Genomic DNA, 18,400 nt, shown 5'->3' with positions numbered 1-18,400 from the left:
GAAGGTGGCATAAAAAAACCTCCAAATCATAATGCAACACAGCATGAGAGCAGAAATGTTAAACAGAGCTCACAAGGCCCTATGTGGGATTTAAACATAAAACACTATATAGAATGTCTTATAAATACCATTACAGAAAATAAAATCTGCAACAAATATGGAAAAACATGCAGAAGGACTGTTATTCCTTTTGAACTTGCTTCCCAATAATAGAAAAATTCATTAAGCTAATAAGGGTGGTCTTCATTTCCTCAGGGGCTAAGGGTATTTATCTGAATAACTGAGAAAATTTGGATTTTACTTTTTTGCCTCGCTCTAAATTCAGCAGCGAGATCTCTTTAAAAAGACCAAAGAAAAAAGGTGAATAGATTGTTATTTGAGAGTGAGTTGTTGCCCACCCTAAATTCCCAGAGTTGACGTTTCTGGCACTGGCTGTGAGAGCGCTGGCCAAGTCATTCCTTCCAAGCAGAGCCCGGTTTTGCCTTGGCAGAAGCACCATATGGCAATGGGTGCCTGTGAGATATAAAGCCTCCTCAAGCACCACTGAAGTGCTGCCATTGCCCCTGTCCTTATAAGGGGGTGCAGCATATGCTCTCCTGACTGGCTGATTAGCACTACTTAGAGCTAAATAGCAGAAGGATCAGGATTTACCCTTCTCTGTGTCTTTGGACCGTAGTATCCCACAGAGGAAGGCAAAAAGCGAGTGGTCTCTCACGTGAAGGATGTAAAAAGTCTCTGTCATCCCTCCTTAAATAATGCTGTATTATATTTCTCACATGCAATCTTGGATAAGCAAGTGTTCATTGTATCCAATCCATATGTTTTCTAGGAAAAAATATATATTGACTAGAAACATGGTTTGTTTATTTGATTGATGTAAAGTAGTCTGGAGTGTTACACTTTCATTCTACATGAGAAAGATAGGTTTTTAGCTTTGTGTTATCTTCTTATAAGAATAAAAAGAAGTAGCAGTGCCTTCTTTATGCAACTAGAAGTAAATTGAGTGTAACAACATCATTGTAAAATGATGTGCTTTATAAAGCCCTGAATATGGTGCATCTTTTGTGTCTTGTTTCTAATTGTTTGCTCAATACAAAAGGATAATTCATTAGGCCAATTCTCCAAATAATCTCAAAGTGACACGAATTCCTTTGCAGAGTGAATGTCTGTAGCAAGTAATCCATGGAAAACAGACAGGCGTCTCTTGTCATTTTGGAGCTCTAATCCACTGCCTGGAGCATGAAAATGCTCAGGATAACAAGTGTGGGAATGACCAAAATCAATATTATTTTTTTGTTTTCTTTTCTTAACAATGCTGCTGATCAATAGAATTGCTGAATCTGGCAGATACAATGCCACAGGATTAATGAATTAAGCTCAGGAAGCAGAAGAATTAGTTAAAAAGGAGAGGGGAAAAGCCCCTTCTTTTCCACTGGTGTGTGAATATCAAGCAATGAAAGCAGCAATGACAGAATTTTAGCCCTTGTTTTACCATAGTACCAAGCCTTGTTCTGCACAAGCCTTTACATTTTAATTAGAACTATACTGACACCCGCTTTTTCAACTATGAACTTCACTTCTAAACTGGAAACTATTTCCTAAATGCTGGTTTAGCAGCTAGGTCTGAACACAGAAGAGAGATGCTGTGCTTGTGTGATTCAGCATGTAGTGTGGTCACCATCAGTGGGACTGGATTACTGGTTTTTAAACCACAGTAAATAGTGGTAAAAGGAAGGAAGAGACTCCCACTGAAATGCCATTGACTCTGTCACCATAAAGCACTCCCATGCTCTGGAAAACCATAGAATGAAATACAGAGGGGTCATCACACTTTGATGATGCCAATGTTTTACAAAGGTCGATTGCCAGTGTTTCTGTCAATACTGCATTAGGAATGTAAAACAGGGTACATATCTGTGTAAGAAATTACATCCTAAATACACATTGCATTGATATTCAGCACAGCATGGAGATTTTAATAAACCACCACTGACTAGAAGGGAGTTTGCTCAGATATGTGGGAGGGGAGAGCTTGAGTTTGCTTATATGTTTGTATTTACACCTCCTTAAAGACCTCTGGGAATTTTGTGTGTCCTCCTGCCTAAACAAACAAACAAAAAATCTTTATCTAGTTTAATTGCACAAAAATATATTACAATAATCACACAATCCTAGAGATTGGAAGGTTTGGAACATTTTCAACTTGTAAGAACACTTTAGAGAATACTCCTGTGTAATTTATGAGCCCCTGCAGACCTGTCCATGTCTTGAACTGATTGTTGAAGTGGGCTTTACCAGGAATTTCTTTCCTTGAATCGGACGGAGTAGCGCTGGGAGGGAGGGAGGTTAGAGCAACCTTCCCTAACAAGGCTTTAAAAGCTTCAGTGGTAAAGTTCTGCTGATGGGAGATTTTGTTACTTGTTTTTAACTGGGAACAACCCGAAGAGGATTACGCTATGGGCAGGAGCTGTTATTTAAGTGGGTGGCAACGTCGTGGGCTGTGTTGTGCTGTTGTTTTTAAAGTGGGACGTGCATCTTTTGATCAGAACTGCAAAACGGCTTAAAAAAACCCCAAAACCCCGAACAAACAACCAACCAAACAAACCCCAAATAACCCAAACCGAGCAAAACCCAAACCGAACAACCTGGACAATGACATGAAACAGCTGGTGAAATGTCTAGCTCCGTGCCTTCCCCAAGCGCGGCGGAGCGGAGGTTTCTGTTCTCTCATCTCTGCCGCGATGTGTTCCTTTTTTTTTTTTTTTTTTTTTTTTTTTTTCTCCCCTATTATTTTTTACGCTCCTTGCATGTGCTGTGACAGCCGGGGAAGCGCGGGGGGGTCGCGCTGCCGGCGCTCGCATCCATTGTCAGGCGCTCCGGGAGCGCGGGCAGCGCGGGGCCGCCCCCGCCGCCGGGACCCGCCCGCCCTGCGCGGGGAGCGCAGCGCAGCGGGCCCGCCCCGGCCCGGCCCGGCCCGGCCCGGCCCGGCCCCTGCCCCCGGCCCGCGCCGCCGCCGCCGCCCGCAGCATGCCGCCCCCCCGCCGCACGCCGCTCGGGGGCTGCCTCCCTTTCCGGCCCGCGGCGTGTGCGTGAGAGGGGCTCCAAGTTGCCCCGGCGGCGGCGGCGGCGGAGGAGAAGAAGCAGAAGGAGAGCGGGGGGCCGGGGCGGCGGCGGCGGCGGCGGGGCGCGGCGGGCGCGGAGCGGAGCCCACCCCCATCACCTGTTACCTCCGCTCCCCAGGTTGCCTGAAGTTCCCCGGCGGCGCCCGGCAGGACGGGGAGCGCCACGGCTGCGGCTGGCGGGGACCCTCCGGTGGCTGCTGCAGCATGGGCTGGCTCAGGGGGATTGCCTTGCTTTCCTTGGGAGTATTACTAGCGGGAAGAGTCAACTGCCAGCATGTGAAGAATAATGTGCCGAGGCTCAAATTGTCGTATAAAGGTAAGTCTGTTGTTCTCTCTCGTTCTCGGTTTTCCTCCGAACCTCTTTTTCTCCTTGCCCCGTCGCTGCCTCCCTCCTCACCTTCCTCACTGCTCTTCCCTTATCTTCCAAAGGGGAAACTGACATTAGAAGAAATTCCTGAAAACATTTTCTTAAAAAGCCTCTCCGTGCTGCGGTCGGTACCAGGCAGTTTAAACCCAGACAAAGAAGAGTTAGTTGCGATTGCAGACGAGGACTCCGGATCGTGCTGATCCCTGTTAGAGCATTTTTTCAGTCTTGTGCTATTTCACCGGACTTTACTCTTCAAAACGATGAGTCGCGTTTGGCCACCCAGCTCACCTCCCCCGTGCTGAGCGTGCAGTGCAGCCACAATTTCAGATCTGCTTTAAACATCATGGAATTGATAAAGATTTATATATATTTGTTTTATTTTATATTTTAGGCATGAAGTGGTTAATTTTCAAGTCATGAATATTCAGTTTGTACAAATCTGACAATCAGATGCCTAACATAAGCAGTAGATGGTGGGTTTGCCAAGAAACTATAAACTGAAAGGAACAGATCAGTCCAGAAAAGGAGGAGAGGACTGCTAGGCACCAGAAAATGCTGCCTATGGATGTTTAATGCAGTGCGATTTATTTGAACCAGGGTTGTTTTCGGTGTAGTCTGATGTGTGTCATTAGAGATCACAGGGAAGGTGTAACTGAAGAAAGAGAGCTGTGAGATTACGTTTGTGTTTGAAATTGTGTAATGCCACTCACACTGCAGTTGTCAGTAATTAACTTTTGTATAATAGTGCCAGTACTAAAGGAGAACAGTCAAGTAGACAGGCTCTTCTCTTTATCAGCATAGTTCCACTCCAAGTACATTTTCAGAACAATTCATTAAATCTGGAGAATGTACAACTGGGAAAGAAGTTTAAAATGTAAGAGCTGTGGAGTATTTTTTTTAAACGGAGAGCTGTACACCTAGGTACATACACATCTCTCTGAAGAGCTGCCTCCTCATAATTCTTAGATTATTGATGGCTGAGAGAAGGAGCTGCAGCTCCGGTTCTGAAAGGAGAGAGGGAAAATGACACATTGCTCCTACAGAGGGAAAAAGAGAACGTGTGTGTGCATGCCTGGTCATAGATGTCAATCTCAGTTTACAGCATAGTGTCAGTACATCTCTTGCCAGTAGAAATACGTTTTACTTCTTTTTTCATCTTTCTCGTGCTGCAAATGAGAGGGGGGAAGATCCTCTCTGATACAGGGCAGGCGTCATTTCACACTCCAGATGAAATAAAGAATTAAGCACCTGCAAAACTTGGATGCTTTTGTGTGAAATAAATGCATGTGCCGGGTTTTGTTAAAGAACACATATGTGCATATTTATGTGTACTTAAACTTGAAAATATATGAATGAAAAGAACAGTTTAAGGGGTTCAGAGTCTGTTAATGAGAAAAAAAATTATGTTTAACACAAAATTGGCTTTTTTGAGTCATGGAGTCTAAAGAAAGCTTCTACAGTAACTACATGTCATGTCAGAAAACTCATTAAAAAACTCTTAATTGCTTCCAAACTTCTGTAGTCATGTTGAAACTCAGATGAGTACACAGAAGCATACATGCTGTAAAAATATACTGTAAAGGGGTTTAATGGCTAATTATTTATTTTTGGGGTTTTTTTTTCACCTTTTAAAGTTTATCTATGGCTCAAGTCTGCTACCCCTGCTCATATTGGCTAAATGCACAGAAACTAATTTTAAAGAGATGCCAAATGTGACTGATAGTGGATTTCTCCCTTTCTTGTCTCTTTTTTCTCTTAGTTTTTTTTTTCCACCCCGCTGATGCTGTATCAATGGACCCTTTAAAAAATATTTTGCTACTTGCCGATTGGTTGTTTTCCAGTTCTGCTCTTGTGGGGATAAAGATTCTCATTTTCATTTTTTAAAATATCAGATATCAATTTTTGCTGTATGGTCAGTCATATATGAACAAAACAGGAAACTGAGTGGAACATCAAAACTCTTTCATACTTGGTGGGTCATTGCGCAACAAGAATGTGTTCAAATGGCGAGCAACCCTGTTTCCTATCTAGTGAAGACAGCAAATGTGTACTTAATCCAAGGCAAGTTGAAGTCTGAAGACTTACAGGAATTCACACTGTAGCCTTTGAGTCACATATTTGACTTCAAACGTGTAACTCTGAAAATCAGATGGGGCTGCTTGCATGCTCAGTGTTAAGCACTGGTGTAAGTGCTTGGCCAGGTCAATAGGAGAGTGCTGCTGCACTGATCCCCAGGTATGGGGATATCATTATTACTCAGGGAAGACTAAGCCTTGTCAGCTGGTGCTTTTCCAGAGCAATTTTGCTTCCAGCACAGTGCTCAGTGCACGGATCAGTGTTAACACCTTGCGTAGGAACATCCTTGAGCGCTGTGGGTATTGAAAATACGTCTTTTAGGCACTGACAGAATAGCTCACATGCTAATACTTATCTCTCTGGATATACTTCACCACCATGTGACTAGGTGATACCAAGTGATTCATCTCTATTTAAACTGCTTGCAAGTAGAAAAAGAAGCTACTCACTTACTTACCCATTCCTCATCTCCATGAAGAGATGTGGTTGAGAAAAATAAACTTATGATATTGAAAAAAAACCCCCAAACATGCAGGGTGAAAAGACCGACACAGGCGACTTCACTTTTCTGTGACCGTCATTGTGCTTTCTTTTAAGATGTATGCTTCTTGTTTGGCTGAACAAATACCTTGGAGCTAATTGTTGGTGCTTTATTTCAAAAGAAAATCAAGGATGTATTTTAACTTCTTCATTGTCTCGACTAATTAGATGTCAAACATGGTTAAAAAGCTCAGGCATTTGCTTTAAAAGTTAGCAAAATGAGTCATGAAGGGTTAAATCCCTGCCAACCTTGATTTCCTATGGTCACTTGCTTTCAAAGGCCCGGTATTAGCTCTGCCATTTCCCGGGTTGCTGGACAGAAGTTTTGGTGAACTCCTGTTCTTACTTCCTCTTAACTTCTTATCACCCAGTCTTGCAGAAGATTAGAAGCATCGTACGGGCATGGTTTGGATGGGAAATGATACAGAAAGTGTTTAAGTGCATATGTTAAGGCCACATCTGTGATCTGAACAGATTCTTTCTGTTTATTGTGAAACAGAGTGCTGGGTGCTTGGTTTACATCACCTGGATTCTGCTGCCATATGAAAGAAAGGAAATTTGAGGAGAGCAGTAGGGAAATCCTTGTCCACCTGAAATGTGAGGTGAAGCTCCTGTTCAGTAGCTTCTGGGTTTTGCCCTGTACTTTATAAAGTTTCCAAGCATTTTCATCTTTGTACATGGATTGGAAAGGTTTTGCTCAGATGATACTCATCTCCTTATTTCAGTTGAAAGGAATTAATATGATTAAAAGCCTGATCTAAAGTTCATTGAAGTCACTGTATGCTGGATCATAGCCTAAATGTGGTAAAACCAGCCATAAAACTGAAAGCTCAGTTGAGTTCTTCAACCACTCACCTCCTCTTCTTGTGTCCTTCAAAGACTTTGTGTCCTTATTGTAGAGTAAAAAGAAATGTTATTGTTGATGTATCAAAAGAAAAAGAATCTTCCCTTAAAGAGTGCAGGGGGCTTTGTTCTTGCCTTTTTTTTTTTTTTTTTTGGTGTGTTTTTTCTAATATCATTGACTTCAATTCTGTTGTTGGTTTTGAGTCTCTATATTGTGTCACCAGGTCACAGATTCTGTTCAGGAAACTCCTATTGAGCTCAGAGTTCTCAGAAAGATGGTGATCAAGTTGAGTGTGCAAAGTTTAAAACAATAAATATAACCTTAACTCCAGATGGATTTCTTGTATCGTTTATTGTTTTGTATTTTCTTTTGCTGTCCTCTGCATGGGGAGGTAACAGCACATAACAGAGATGGAACCAGCTAAAGTACCCTTTAAATATAAACAAATAAGCCCAATGAAAGTTTCCATTAACAATTCCTTGATTTCCAGATTTTTTTCATAAAGCAACCCTGATTTTTTGCCTCCACATGAGTAAATCTTGTCAACCCAACTTTCTCAAATCCATCTGTCACGTCTTATTTGTCTATTGAAAATTACTAAATGCCGTAAGTATGTTTTGCAAGAGTACATGTGTGGTTCTCCTTTGTTATTGTTGCTCAATTGGATACATATTACTTCAGAAAAAGTAAGTGGAAAAGCATTGCGCACAGATTTAGCTCTATTACTCTCTGGCTTCAATTCAAGCCATATTAAAAGTAAGTGTCTTGTTTAAAGTTGCAGTGATAGTGACAACTACTCCATCCTTGATGTGCAGTTGATTTACAATTTTATAGCATGGATTTTTATCCAGATGAAATCCTGGCCATAGTGAAAGCAATGGCAAAACTTCTGTCTGTTTCAATCTGTCCCACGTGGGGTGATGAGGGAGGAATGGCACCACACTGAATTACCTGTATGTAACTAATGTAAATATGATACCTGGCCTGTAGTTTGTTCACCCAGTCTGGTTGTAGTTGATGACCTGCCAGTGGGTTTGATTGTGGTTTTTCCTTTCCTTCAAACTTTATAACTCACAATTCAATACCTCTGCAAATATTGGGAAAGCAGGACAAAGTGGGAGAAGGAAATGGGGAGAGAAATACTGGCAAGGGAGCCTGTTTCTCTTGAGCTGGGACCAGTATTGGAGTTGGTCTCAGATTTCAAGGTGTCTGCTTAGAAACCTTTGCTTAAACTATCTTGTAAGAGTACTGTCTGAGGGAAAAGCCTCTCTGACATGCCTAAAAGTGAGAGAAAAGCCCTGATTTAGGAAGAAGACTGTGAAGGAAAGTAAATTAGGGACATCTGCATCTCTACCTTCCACCATTTGTGACAAACTTTCTGCACAGCTCCACTGCTCTCAGACCTCACAGTTCAGTCAGTGCAGGAGGCTGCAAAGGTACCAGAGGCATCCACAGCCACGTCAGCTTTTTTTATTTGCCCCAAAATAATGAGTCTTTCAGGGAAGATCTGTACATTGATCTTTCTACCAACTGGTTGATTGGGGTTTTTCCAAGACCTGGGAGCTCTCAGGGAGATGGTAGGACTACCCTGCCTGGCTCTGACAGCTCACAGGCTGACAGGAGGGGAAAGCTGATGAAGGAAGTGCCTAAGCTCAGATCTTGCCTATATAGGGAAATTTTCAGCTAGCTAATTAGGGCCTGAGACTGGCAGTGTAATTGGAACAAGGAGGGTGAAAACCTAGCCCAGCATTCTCATTTTGCATTTCCAACTTTCCCATTTAATTCCAGTGGAAAAAGTGGTTTCTGAATTACAGAGCCTCACTTTTCTGAGAAGCTGGAGTTCTCTGTAATTATTTTTACTGTATGGTTTGCAAATGACTGAATTATTCATGGAAGGTGCTGCATTGACAGCCATGGAAACTCTACTCTTGCTGCAGACAAGGTGTACAGCATTTACTTCTATTGTTGGTAACAGCATCTTTAAAACTCTGACCTAGTGGGGAATTTAAATATCCATAGTTACCCTGAGCTCAGTGAATCTTCTGATATGTGAAATCTGCCTTTAAAATTTACTTCTGTGCTTGAAGCTTTTGATCAGGACTGAGGTACTTACCTATTTGCTTAGGGTTTATTCAGGTGTATACTTATCCCATAACATTTAGCAAAACAGTATTTAAAATGAGAAAGCCGCTCATAGCAGGTTGTTACAATGTAAATGAGTTATTTTTTATAATCTCTCCTGCAGGCAACTCTGTATGCATTTCCATGGAGTTCCCACCTGAAAAGAAACCATGAAATGATTTGTATTTTTAACTCGTGCTTTTTTCTTGGAAGTGTTTTTCAGTTTTAATTTAATGCATTGCTATACTCTGATCCTTTTAATATGGTTTTGGTTTTGCTTAATCACTGATTGTGCATATGGCCTGTAATGCCCACAGCTGCTGCTAGAGAATCTTCTTTATTTACTTCCTCTGGCCCACAGACTTTTCCCTCATGTGCATACCTGGAACACTGCAATGGAAGCATCTGCAATACAAAGTTGTTCCAGTATTTTCAACATTTTCTTCATCAGCTGGAGCCTGACTTGACCCCAGTTCAATCTGAAGCAAAATCACATCTTCACCTGAGGCAGTGCCTGAGAAGCAAACAAATCCTTCTAAGCAGTGTCAGTGGTTGTGACATTTTCCAGTTGTTTGACAACTAAAAAGGGTAAAATTATTTTCAGGCTCCCACACACTTACTTTTAAGCAAATGTGTGGGGTGGACCCTGGGAGCTCTATGTCAAACTTTTAATGGAGGTACTGTAACCTGTTATGGTGCCCTTGTTAACTAAGGTTATGTGTAAAAATTGTTGCTGCTGTTGTGCTGGTGGGCGATTCAGCAAATTCCTTCCCTTGCAGGATTAAAGCTCCCTTCAGAAATGTCTGCAAGTTCACGGTCCTCCCACATGCGGCCTTCTATAGGTTAGCTGCTCTCTTCCAGGAACAGCTGTGAATAGTGAGAATAACTGTGGGGATAGTACTTTTACTTGAACTTTTCCTATTTTTTCCAAGTGGGATAGCATCTGAATATACAAGAGAGAAGAGGATGGCCACAGCTGTTGAGAGCATCCGAAATCTTAAGAGTCTTGTAACCTTTCTCCCGCGCCACAGGAGGTTCTCTGTGGTGTCTTTCTCTTTCTTTGTCGCTGACACAGTCAGCCACTTCAGGCTCTTTTCACTCTCAGGGGAAGGAGAGGTTCCTCCAGAGAGCTAATCTTGGACTGCACAGACTGAATGAGACTTTAAGGGTGCTCATCACTTGTCATTGACAGTAACAGGAATTGCGCTTCCTGTTCATTTATTTAGTTTCTTTCTCTCTGGGAATGTATCAAAAGAAGGTACTGATTAACTGCTATGGAAGAACTTAAGCTGTATTCTGATCCAAATCTTCCTAATTTAAGAAGCTGTTTTTGCCTAAATGAGTATTTAAAGCAGTGTAAAAATCGAGCTGATTAAATATACATAAGAACTCAGTATCTGTGATCTTGAGGTCACCTGTGACTCTGTCTAAATTTGCACCAAACTTGCGGTGTAGAAAGAAATAAACAGCACCGCTACATTTTTCACATTCTTAAAACAATTACCTAATTTACTTCTCCTGTTTCCCATGTCTCACCTCCTTAATAAGCTCATCCCAAATCCAGTGACACATGCTGGAAGTGACTGTCTGGGGCTACAGAGCTTTACTAATTTAATGGCTTAATCATTTAGAGCTTTCAATAAGCTGTCCCCTGGCTAGCTCCATTACCATCTGAATGTTTCTGTGCTTTAAAGAGAAAAACATATTCAAGATTCAATTTCATAGAGCATGGTTTGCGAATAAAAATCCGTGTGTATATGTGCAATTCAAAGGACAGGTGCCTTGACCCCCGAGTCTACATTTTTTCAGCTGAACAATTTCAGTAGTGAGAGTGGGATGAAACCTAATTTATTGATTTCTAAAAATTGTGAATAGATTTAAAGTTTGGGGGATTCTTTTCTCCCTTTGGGGATTGCAGATCCCCCTTAACTAGACATATCTACAGCAATCTGTGAAATGTGTGAGCACTACTCTACTTTGTGTCACATCTAGTTTTCATCCTTTGCTGTTTGATAGCCAAACACAGTAAAGTCAGAAGTTTTTGCCATTCTTCTAATGTTTTAAAGTTGTTTGACATTTATTGGGCTGCCTGCTTATCTCTCCAGCTGGATGTTGCAGAAACTTTAGAAGCGAGCAGTCAAATAAAATTCTCATCTCTTATAAATATTTTCATGCAAAGTTGGATCTTACAGGGAGCAATCTGAGGAATGAAGTAGTTATTTGCTTTCATCTGACTTGTGGAAGGAGGAAAAAGAAAGCTCTCCTTTACTCCTCACTCTAATGAAGCAAAGCTCATGTTGGTTCTGACGGCCCCTCTTGGCTCCTTTTGAAATTCCAGCCTTGTATGAGAAAAGGACACAAAAAAGCTCTGTGAGATAATTTAAAGGATTTGGAGCTGCCTTTCAAGGGGGATGGGTTGGTGGCCTTTTCTAGAGGAATCGCACGATAAATACAGCTCACAAACATCCAAAAGAGCTGCAGAGAGTGCAGGGCACAGCTTTCATCTCCAGCTGATGCTGGAATGGCAATAACTCTACTTTGCTAGACACAGGTCCCATGTGTGGCCAAGGCACGGAATGAGGTCCCTTAAGATGAAGTGATGATTTTAGGGTGTTAATATTTCAATTTTTTCATGGATTTCCTAGTGCAACTTCATTACTTTTGCATGAATGTGTAGTCTGAAATAGTTCTGACTCCTAGGGAAGCTCTTTTTCTCAAAGCACAAAAAGGTCATATCAATAATGATTAGTGTTGCTCTGTAGTATCTGTAGGTCAGCTCTGTCTCTCCTCCACCACAAGAGGTCCTTTCCAAGATCTCCATCCTGCTAGGCCCATGTGGTAAATGTAGCTCCTGTTGAGTGATAGAAGGGACAGCAGAAATGATGTCTGGGGATCTGGGAAAAAAAACTTAATCTTCAAGATTGCGTTTTTCCCCATATTCACTTCTACTACAGCAGATGAATGACTCTATCAAAACTCCTTGCTCTGATGGCCTTGTGGACAACAACATAAATGTAGAGGTACCTGCAAATTGCAGAGTTAGGAAATCTCTTCATTCTGAATTTCTGCTCCTCCAAGAAGTGTCGAGAGTCCACCCAACAAGATCAAGTGTATGTTCAGTTGTTCAGGAAGGTGTGATTTCATTTTCAAAGAGCTCCAGTTGTCACTTCTCCGCAAGGTCAGGAGCATCAGCAAAACAGTACTCCAGAGTGTTGGCTGTTGGGTTATCAGTATGGTAAACCTCAGTCTGTATTTTTGTTCCAAATGTGTATCCCTAGTTGTTTGTTCTCTAGCCGTAAAAACTGACCTGCAACAAGTTGGCGAGATTTCTTCTTAAATTAAAAGATTCAGGAATTTGTTAAAATTGAAGGAAATTTTTAATAGCTCATTCTAAAGGAGTTTGATGAAGTAAAGTATTGACAACAATATTATATGTTGATAATTTTGCTTTTCTCTGCAGCTTGTAGTATTGAGACCCAAAATTACATACATTTCTAATTCTAATTGTTCAGACTTTTTTTTTTTCATCTGTAATGGGAAACTACCGGATATTCTACATCCTTTTCTTGCATCATTTTACAAATTTGTGTGTTTCATCATTCTTTAAACCTGAATTGTGACTCACTTCTTTACTGGGCAATAGTCATAAATCAGGAAAGTTTTTATTTAATCTCACCTACATCACCTACAAATGGAGGTTAGGCATTAACAGAAACCCAGCACCACAGCTGATGATACACAGAAACTCTGTACTGTAAAGAGAATCAAAGAAAATAACATAAATGTGAAATCCTATTAATTCCTTGGCTATTCTCTGTCAGCTTCTTCACCTGTAAAGTGGTATTACGTGATTTCCTGAGAAATTGCTGGAGGTCAGAGATTTGCCGTGCTTATTCAGAGCTGTATCCTGCTCTCAGAATAATCCCATTAATGTGTGTATTCAAAGTTGAGTCAGAACTTATTTTTGATCAACATAGAAAGGCCTTACAGGTACTTTAAAGTGATTATAATAGCAATATTCACAGCTGTGTGTACCTATGACATGAATCACATCCCTATTATCCAGGAAGCATGTCCAATTCAATTCTATTTGGATATTCCAGACAATTTTAGACAAGAGCCCTTCAAAATGTTTTTTGGAGTTTCCACCTCTATTTCAAGCTAAACACACTGTGAAGGTGATTACAGAAGGCTCTGCAGAAGAGCCTTTGTGTTCAGTCTTTGCAGTATTGTCTTCCAATGGTGTGTGTGTGTGCTTGTGAGAGTCTGGCCAATTTCTCTAAGTTTAAGCTAGGGTTTTTTGTTTTTTTTTTTATCATGGCTGATAGTCATATTTTAAAATTAAGAGGGAATAAAAAGTGAAGTTTGTTTGTTTGTTTATTTTTTTCTTGTGAGTATCAGAAAAAAAAAAAAGGGGCGATTTCTCCCTTTCTGCTCAGTCTGAACATACCTTACCAAGCCATTGGTGCTAAACATTTCCCGGCTCCTTCAAGTGTTTCCTTCCCAAGAGATTCTGGACAAAAACTTTCTCTTTCTTTGGGCACACATCCTTTTTTATGACTTCCCATACCCCAAATATTCCCCAGCCTTCTCCAGGATGAGGGCAACCTTTCCTAGACACTTGGGGAAGTATTCAGTAGTAATCAGTTGAGTCAGTTATAATTGCCTATCATTTGTGACTCACTCACTGGAAAACTGTTGCTTGACAGCCCTGGTTCAGACCTAATAATGAGGATGAAGTGCTGTAATAAATTCGTATGTAGAATTTTGCATCTCAGATAGATTCACATCCTCATTCCTTAAGTAAATAAGAAAGCACCTGTTCGCTTTGTCAGCCTGGCCTATGAAAATAGAATTTGTGTTTCATATATTCCACATACCTTAAATGCAGCATTTAAATCTTATCTTCAGTGAATTATCTCAAGGAATGTTTTTCTTTGCTTTTATACTTCCTCGTGCCACTTACATGATGTAATTGTTGTTTTGAATAGCATTCTTTTTCTGTAATAAGCTAACCATTTTCATGCCATTAATTAAGAAACACAGGGAAAATACAAGTTTTTGTGGATTTTGATGTTCTTTTGAACTTCAGACACAATTTGGTAGTTTAACATGCTAAATCATAGTGTCTTGCTTGACCACATGCCACATGGTTTTCTTACAGTTTTGCAGGTGCTAGAAGAGCCAAGTTCAGTTCTTGAGGCTGGCTCCAGCTGACAGCAATGAAAAGGTCCTGTTTACTGGTGTCAAAATACTTTTTCATATGTTTTCAGAGAGACAAATGTCAAGTACCATGTGTATTGTTATTCTATATTAGAAATTCTAAGCAGTTATGAACTATTCTGGTGTAAACCAAATGTAACATCATAACTGTGACTGCAGTGCTGCACATTTGGACCCTGATGCTGCTAATTGACATTTTACCAAAGGGAAAGAGACATGTCTGAGAAATGCATCTTGTAGCTTTTTAATACAATTTCCATAGCTGAGACCATAAACAGCCCCTTAAGGTTGTTTCTCATAACTGCCACTCTCTTAAATTTTTTTTTTCTGCCAGTATGTAGGAATATGATAAATACTGAATTTTGTTTCACTGTAGGTTCACCCCCATTACTGTGCATAGAAACTATTTTACCTTATGCCAGACATATGGAAGTGATCAATGCATGTAAATTGTATGAGGAGAGGTGAAATACAGCTTTCTAGACAAGGAAATGTGTACTTGTTTGTGGTTATAAGATACTGAGAGCTCACCAGAAAAGACTTTAAGTCTTAAGTCAAGTTTTCCTTTAAAAGTAGAAATTGGTGAAAGTGAAGAATAGTGATGATTTTTGATAATCACCATGAAAGCACAGCTTTGTCCTGAGCTGAACTGCCCAGGCAGATCTCAGGGTTTAAGAGGCAATTGCTTGCATGTGCAGGGCCAGGCCATGGAGCTCCTCCTGAAATGCAGAGGTAAATTGTTCTGGGACCCACTGTGCTCAGTAGTACAAGTCAAGTTTCTTCAAACACAGGGTTTAACTGGCAGGGCCAGTTTAAATGTCTGCTTTTCATTTTCCTCCTCTGGTGTCATGGTGCCCACAGTGCAGTGACTTGAGCCTATTCTAAAAATCAGGTTTCGAGGGGCTGAGTTATTTTTTGGAGGAAAAACCAAGAGCTTACTTCAGTTATGCTTTTCAAATATGTTTTAAACTTACTGTCCGTCAGATGGTGACTAGGAAATCAATACTTATTTTATGGCTAATAGGCATACACCGTGCTCCCCAAATTTTCCATTCCTATAAAGTTGGATTTCTTTTTTTTTTTAATATTCAGTATTGCAGAATAAGAAACTAATCTAGAGTCTGGCAGGCCTTTATTCTAAGGCATTGTCATAGCTTTTATTCTGAGTTGAAAAATGGACAGATCATTGGGCTTCATAAATGTGTGGAGGAGCTGTCAAAGTTCCCATTTGCATGTGAATGGTCAGCTGAGGTAGGAAGGGGGATATGTAAATAATTCTCTAGCTAGCTCCTGGCAAAGATCATTGCATTTCAAAGTGCTGTGAAAAGCAGCACCATAAAACTTTAACCTATTCACTGGCATGGAAACTCCCACACCTTAAATTGATCTACTCCAATAATGACCACTTGGGGAAAAATGAATCTTAAAAAGCAATATCAGGTCTCCAAGTACTATACATTTTTTGCTTCTTTTGATATTTCATAAAAGATAAGCTAAAAATGCCACTCTTCCTTCTCCCCCAATGAAGGGGGGGAAAATGGGGAAAAAAGCACAAGATCTAAGCAGTAAGCAGATGGAGACCTTCATTGGAAATCTGGCAGATAAGTGTGATAGGAGTGAAAGAAATGTAAAAGATTTGAGTATTATTCTGTATTATGTCAGTATCTGACCCAGGAGCCACCCAAGAAAATCATTACTTTAACCTTCCTTACAAACTGCCCAGCATTTCACTATTCTGTTCTGCTGCCATACTTCAGTACATGCTCAGCTAGATAAAGCTGAATGTTGTAGTTTAAAACCAAGTGTGTTCTTCAAAATACACAGTTCTTCGTGTCTCCAAAAAGGTGAAAAAGTAAAAGCAAACAGTAGAAAAATGAGGAACACAGAGTAAAACAAAATCTTAATAGGCTCGGAGTCAGGCAGTTTTCTACATATTTTATTGTGCCTCATATCTGTTTAGATAGAATTGGCATGTGTATATATGGAGAGACAATGATTTACTAAGCCCTTTATGCCTGAAACAGCTTCAGAGCCTGTGATTAGGCAGGTACAAGGACTAGAAAATGTTTCCAAAGTAAAGTTCACCTCCAAAATTGATAGGGGTTATGTACCTACCCCTTGATAATAGGATAACTTGGGACTGTTGCTGTAGTTTGCCAGTGTAATTTCCCTGATACTGTTTTGTAGTCTCCATCTACTTGCCTTAAAATACCATGATGTATTTCATTCAACCTCCATATTTCAGAAAATAATTAATGTCACCTCTGTAATCATTTACAGCACACTCTTTCTTTCTCACAAAGCTTCTGTGAACTTATTTGGTCTGTTTACACTGTTCCAAAAAACTTACAAAGTTAAATGCAAGTTAATTCACTAGATTTACAAAAGGCTGTTATTCAAAGGCTCTGGGATTTGTTCTATTACATAATATTCCTGTAATGAAATGTGATTTGTCTTGGTATTTGCCAGGAGATTAAAAACAAAACCAAAAAGGACTGATCTAACAAATTCCTACTCACATGAGTAGTCCTTTTGATTTCAATGTACCTGGCACTTGTGGTGTGAAGTGCCCTTTTGAGAGGCTATGCAAGTTATTCTTCACTTGGAAAATAATCAACCAATGAATCCAAGCAATTGTAGGGATCACTTGAAATTTTTCAGCTCTGCCCATTTAATGGGAAGAAATGATGCAAAAACTGTTCAAAATGTAGTTCTACTCAAATGAAAGTTTTAATTCAGTAATAATCTGTCTTAATCTGTTTTATCCCATGTTTCTGCTGTGCTCCACTAGAGGAGCATTCCCTGCCTTGCTGTGGTTGATTGTATCCTCATGTCCAGTGGGACAAAACATCAGTTAAAGTCACTATGAAAGACACTTAGATAGTCTGGTAGATATTTGAGTTGGAATATGAAATGTGATCTGATTTTTTGAATGGCCAGGCAATTTTAAACTGAGTTTTTGAGGAAGGGAATGTCATCTCTTATCCAAGCCCTGTCCCATTTTCCCTGTTAACAGGTCTTTCCATGAAACCCTCTGTGCAAAGCCCATCTGTGTGGCTGTATGTGGAGCACACATCGGGCAGTTCTGCTGATGAATTCAAGCACAGTGACTTTTGATAAAGTAATACCACAGCATTGGAATGTGGTTTCCACAATGCAGCAGTTCTGTCTCAATAACCATTCCCAATCCATCAAAAAAGGGTACAGCATTGTGGAAACTTTTATCCTTTGCTGGAGTATTACTTATTTATTGTACCTGTGGCTCCAGGCACTTTGAGCGAAAGTTGCCCTGACTGCTTCTCACATGAGCTCCTTGGAGAGGGCCCAGGAGATCTCCCCACAGCAGGAGACTCCAGAGCTGCTTTCCTGCCTCTCCACAGAGCTGCTAAGGCCAGCAACTGAGCAAGGAATCCCTGCTCCTTTTCAAACATCAGTCTGACAAAGTGGGACGGCGAGCACGGGGCTGTGTGCTCCCTCGCCCCAGACATCTTGTCAGTGGGCTCTCAGTGCTCTTTGCAAAACAGCAAGAGGAATCTCAGATTGCAGCCACTCAGATGTAGCCATTTGTGCAGACACTTCTATTACCCTGAAATTTATTGTGGTCTGTGCCACATGTTAAAGAAACGCAGAAAGTCTCAAATGCAGCAGAGGGTGGTGAGGCAATAAAATTTTTTAACTTTTTATGATAACTATACATTTAAAGAAGGAAGCAAAAATAATGTTTTTTATTAAAAATAGGAGGGGAAACCATTTGTGGCATAGAATCCAATAGGAAACACATTTACAAAACTTTTGGTTATGGTGAAGTTCTTCAGTAGATTGTAAGGGGCATCAGTTTAATTAATGAGAGCTGTTACTTAAATTATGTTAGCAATCAGTGAACAGCCCACAGAGTAGCTTGTGAGTAAGTCTGTGATGCTTGGAACAGAGGCATCCTAATGCTTCTGTAATGCTGGCCACAGGTGATGTTGGAAGGCAGAAATTGCATTGTTTATTGCCATACATGCAAGAGATTCATATATAGGAAAGGCCATGTGCTCTAAGGGAACTCCTGATCCTGTTCAAGTGATAACTGAAGGACATGTGACCACCAGACATCTGCACAAA

The 18,400-nt window shown here is 40.5% G+C and overlaps 1 protein-coding gene across 1 annotated transcript in view; it reads left to right on the top strand.

Annotated features, from left to right (window-relative positions):
- The first annotated feature begins 3,173 nt into the window (after window positions 1-3,173).
- The window catches only part of SEMA3A (semaphorin 3A), a 165,330-nt gene continuing 150,103 nt past the window's right edge, over window positions 3,174-18,400 (top strand). The window contains exon 1 of the mRNA XM_058806151.1: window positions 3,174-3,438. Coding sequence (XP_058662134.1) covers window positions 3,327-3,438 — 112 coding nt within the window. The 5' untranslated portion in view covers window positions 3,174-3,326. The remainder of the gene's footprint in view (window positions 3,439-18,400) is intronic.

The sequence above is a fragment of the Ammospiza caudacuta genome, chromosome 5 (genome assembly GCF_027887145.1).
Source record: "Ammospiza caudacuta isolate bAmmCau1 chromosome 5, bAmmCau1.pri, whole genome shotgun sequence".
Taxonomy (NCBI): Eukaryota; Metazoa; Chordata; class Aves; order Passeriformes; family Passerellidae; genus Ammospiza; species Ammospiza caudacuta.
The sequence above is the reverse complement of the archived record's forward strand: the minus strand, read 5'-3'. Positions and strand labels throughout refer to the sequence as shown.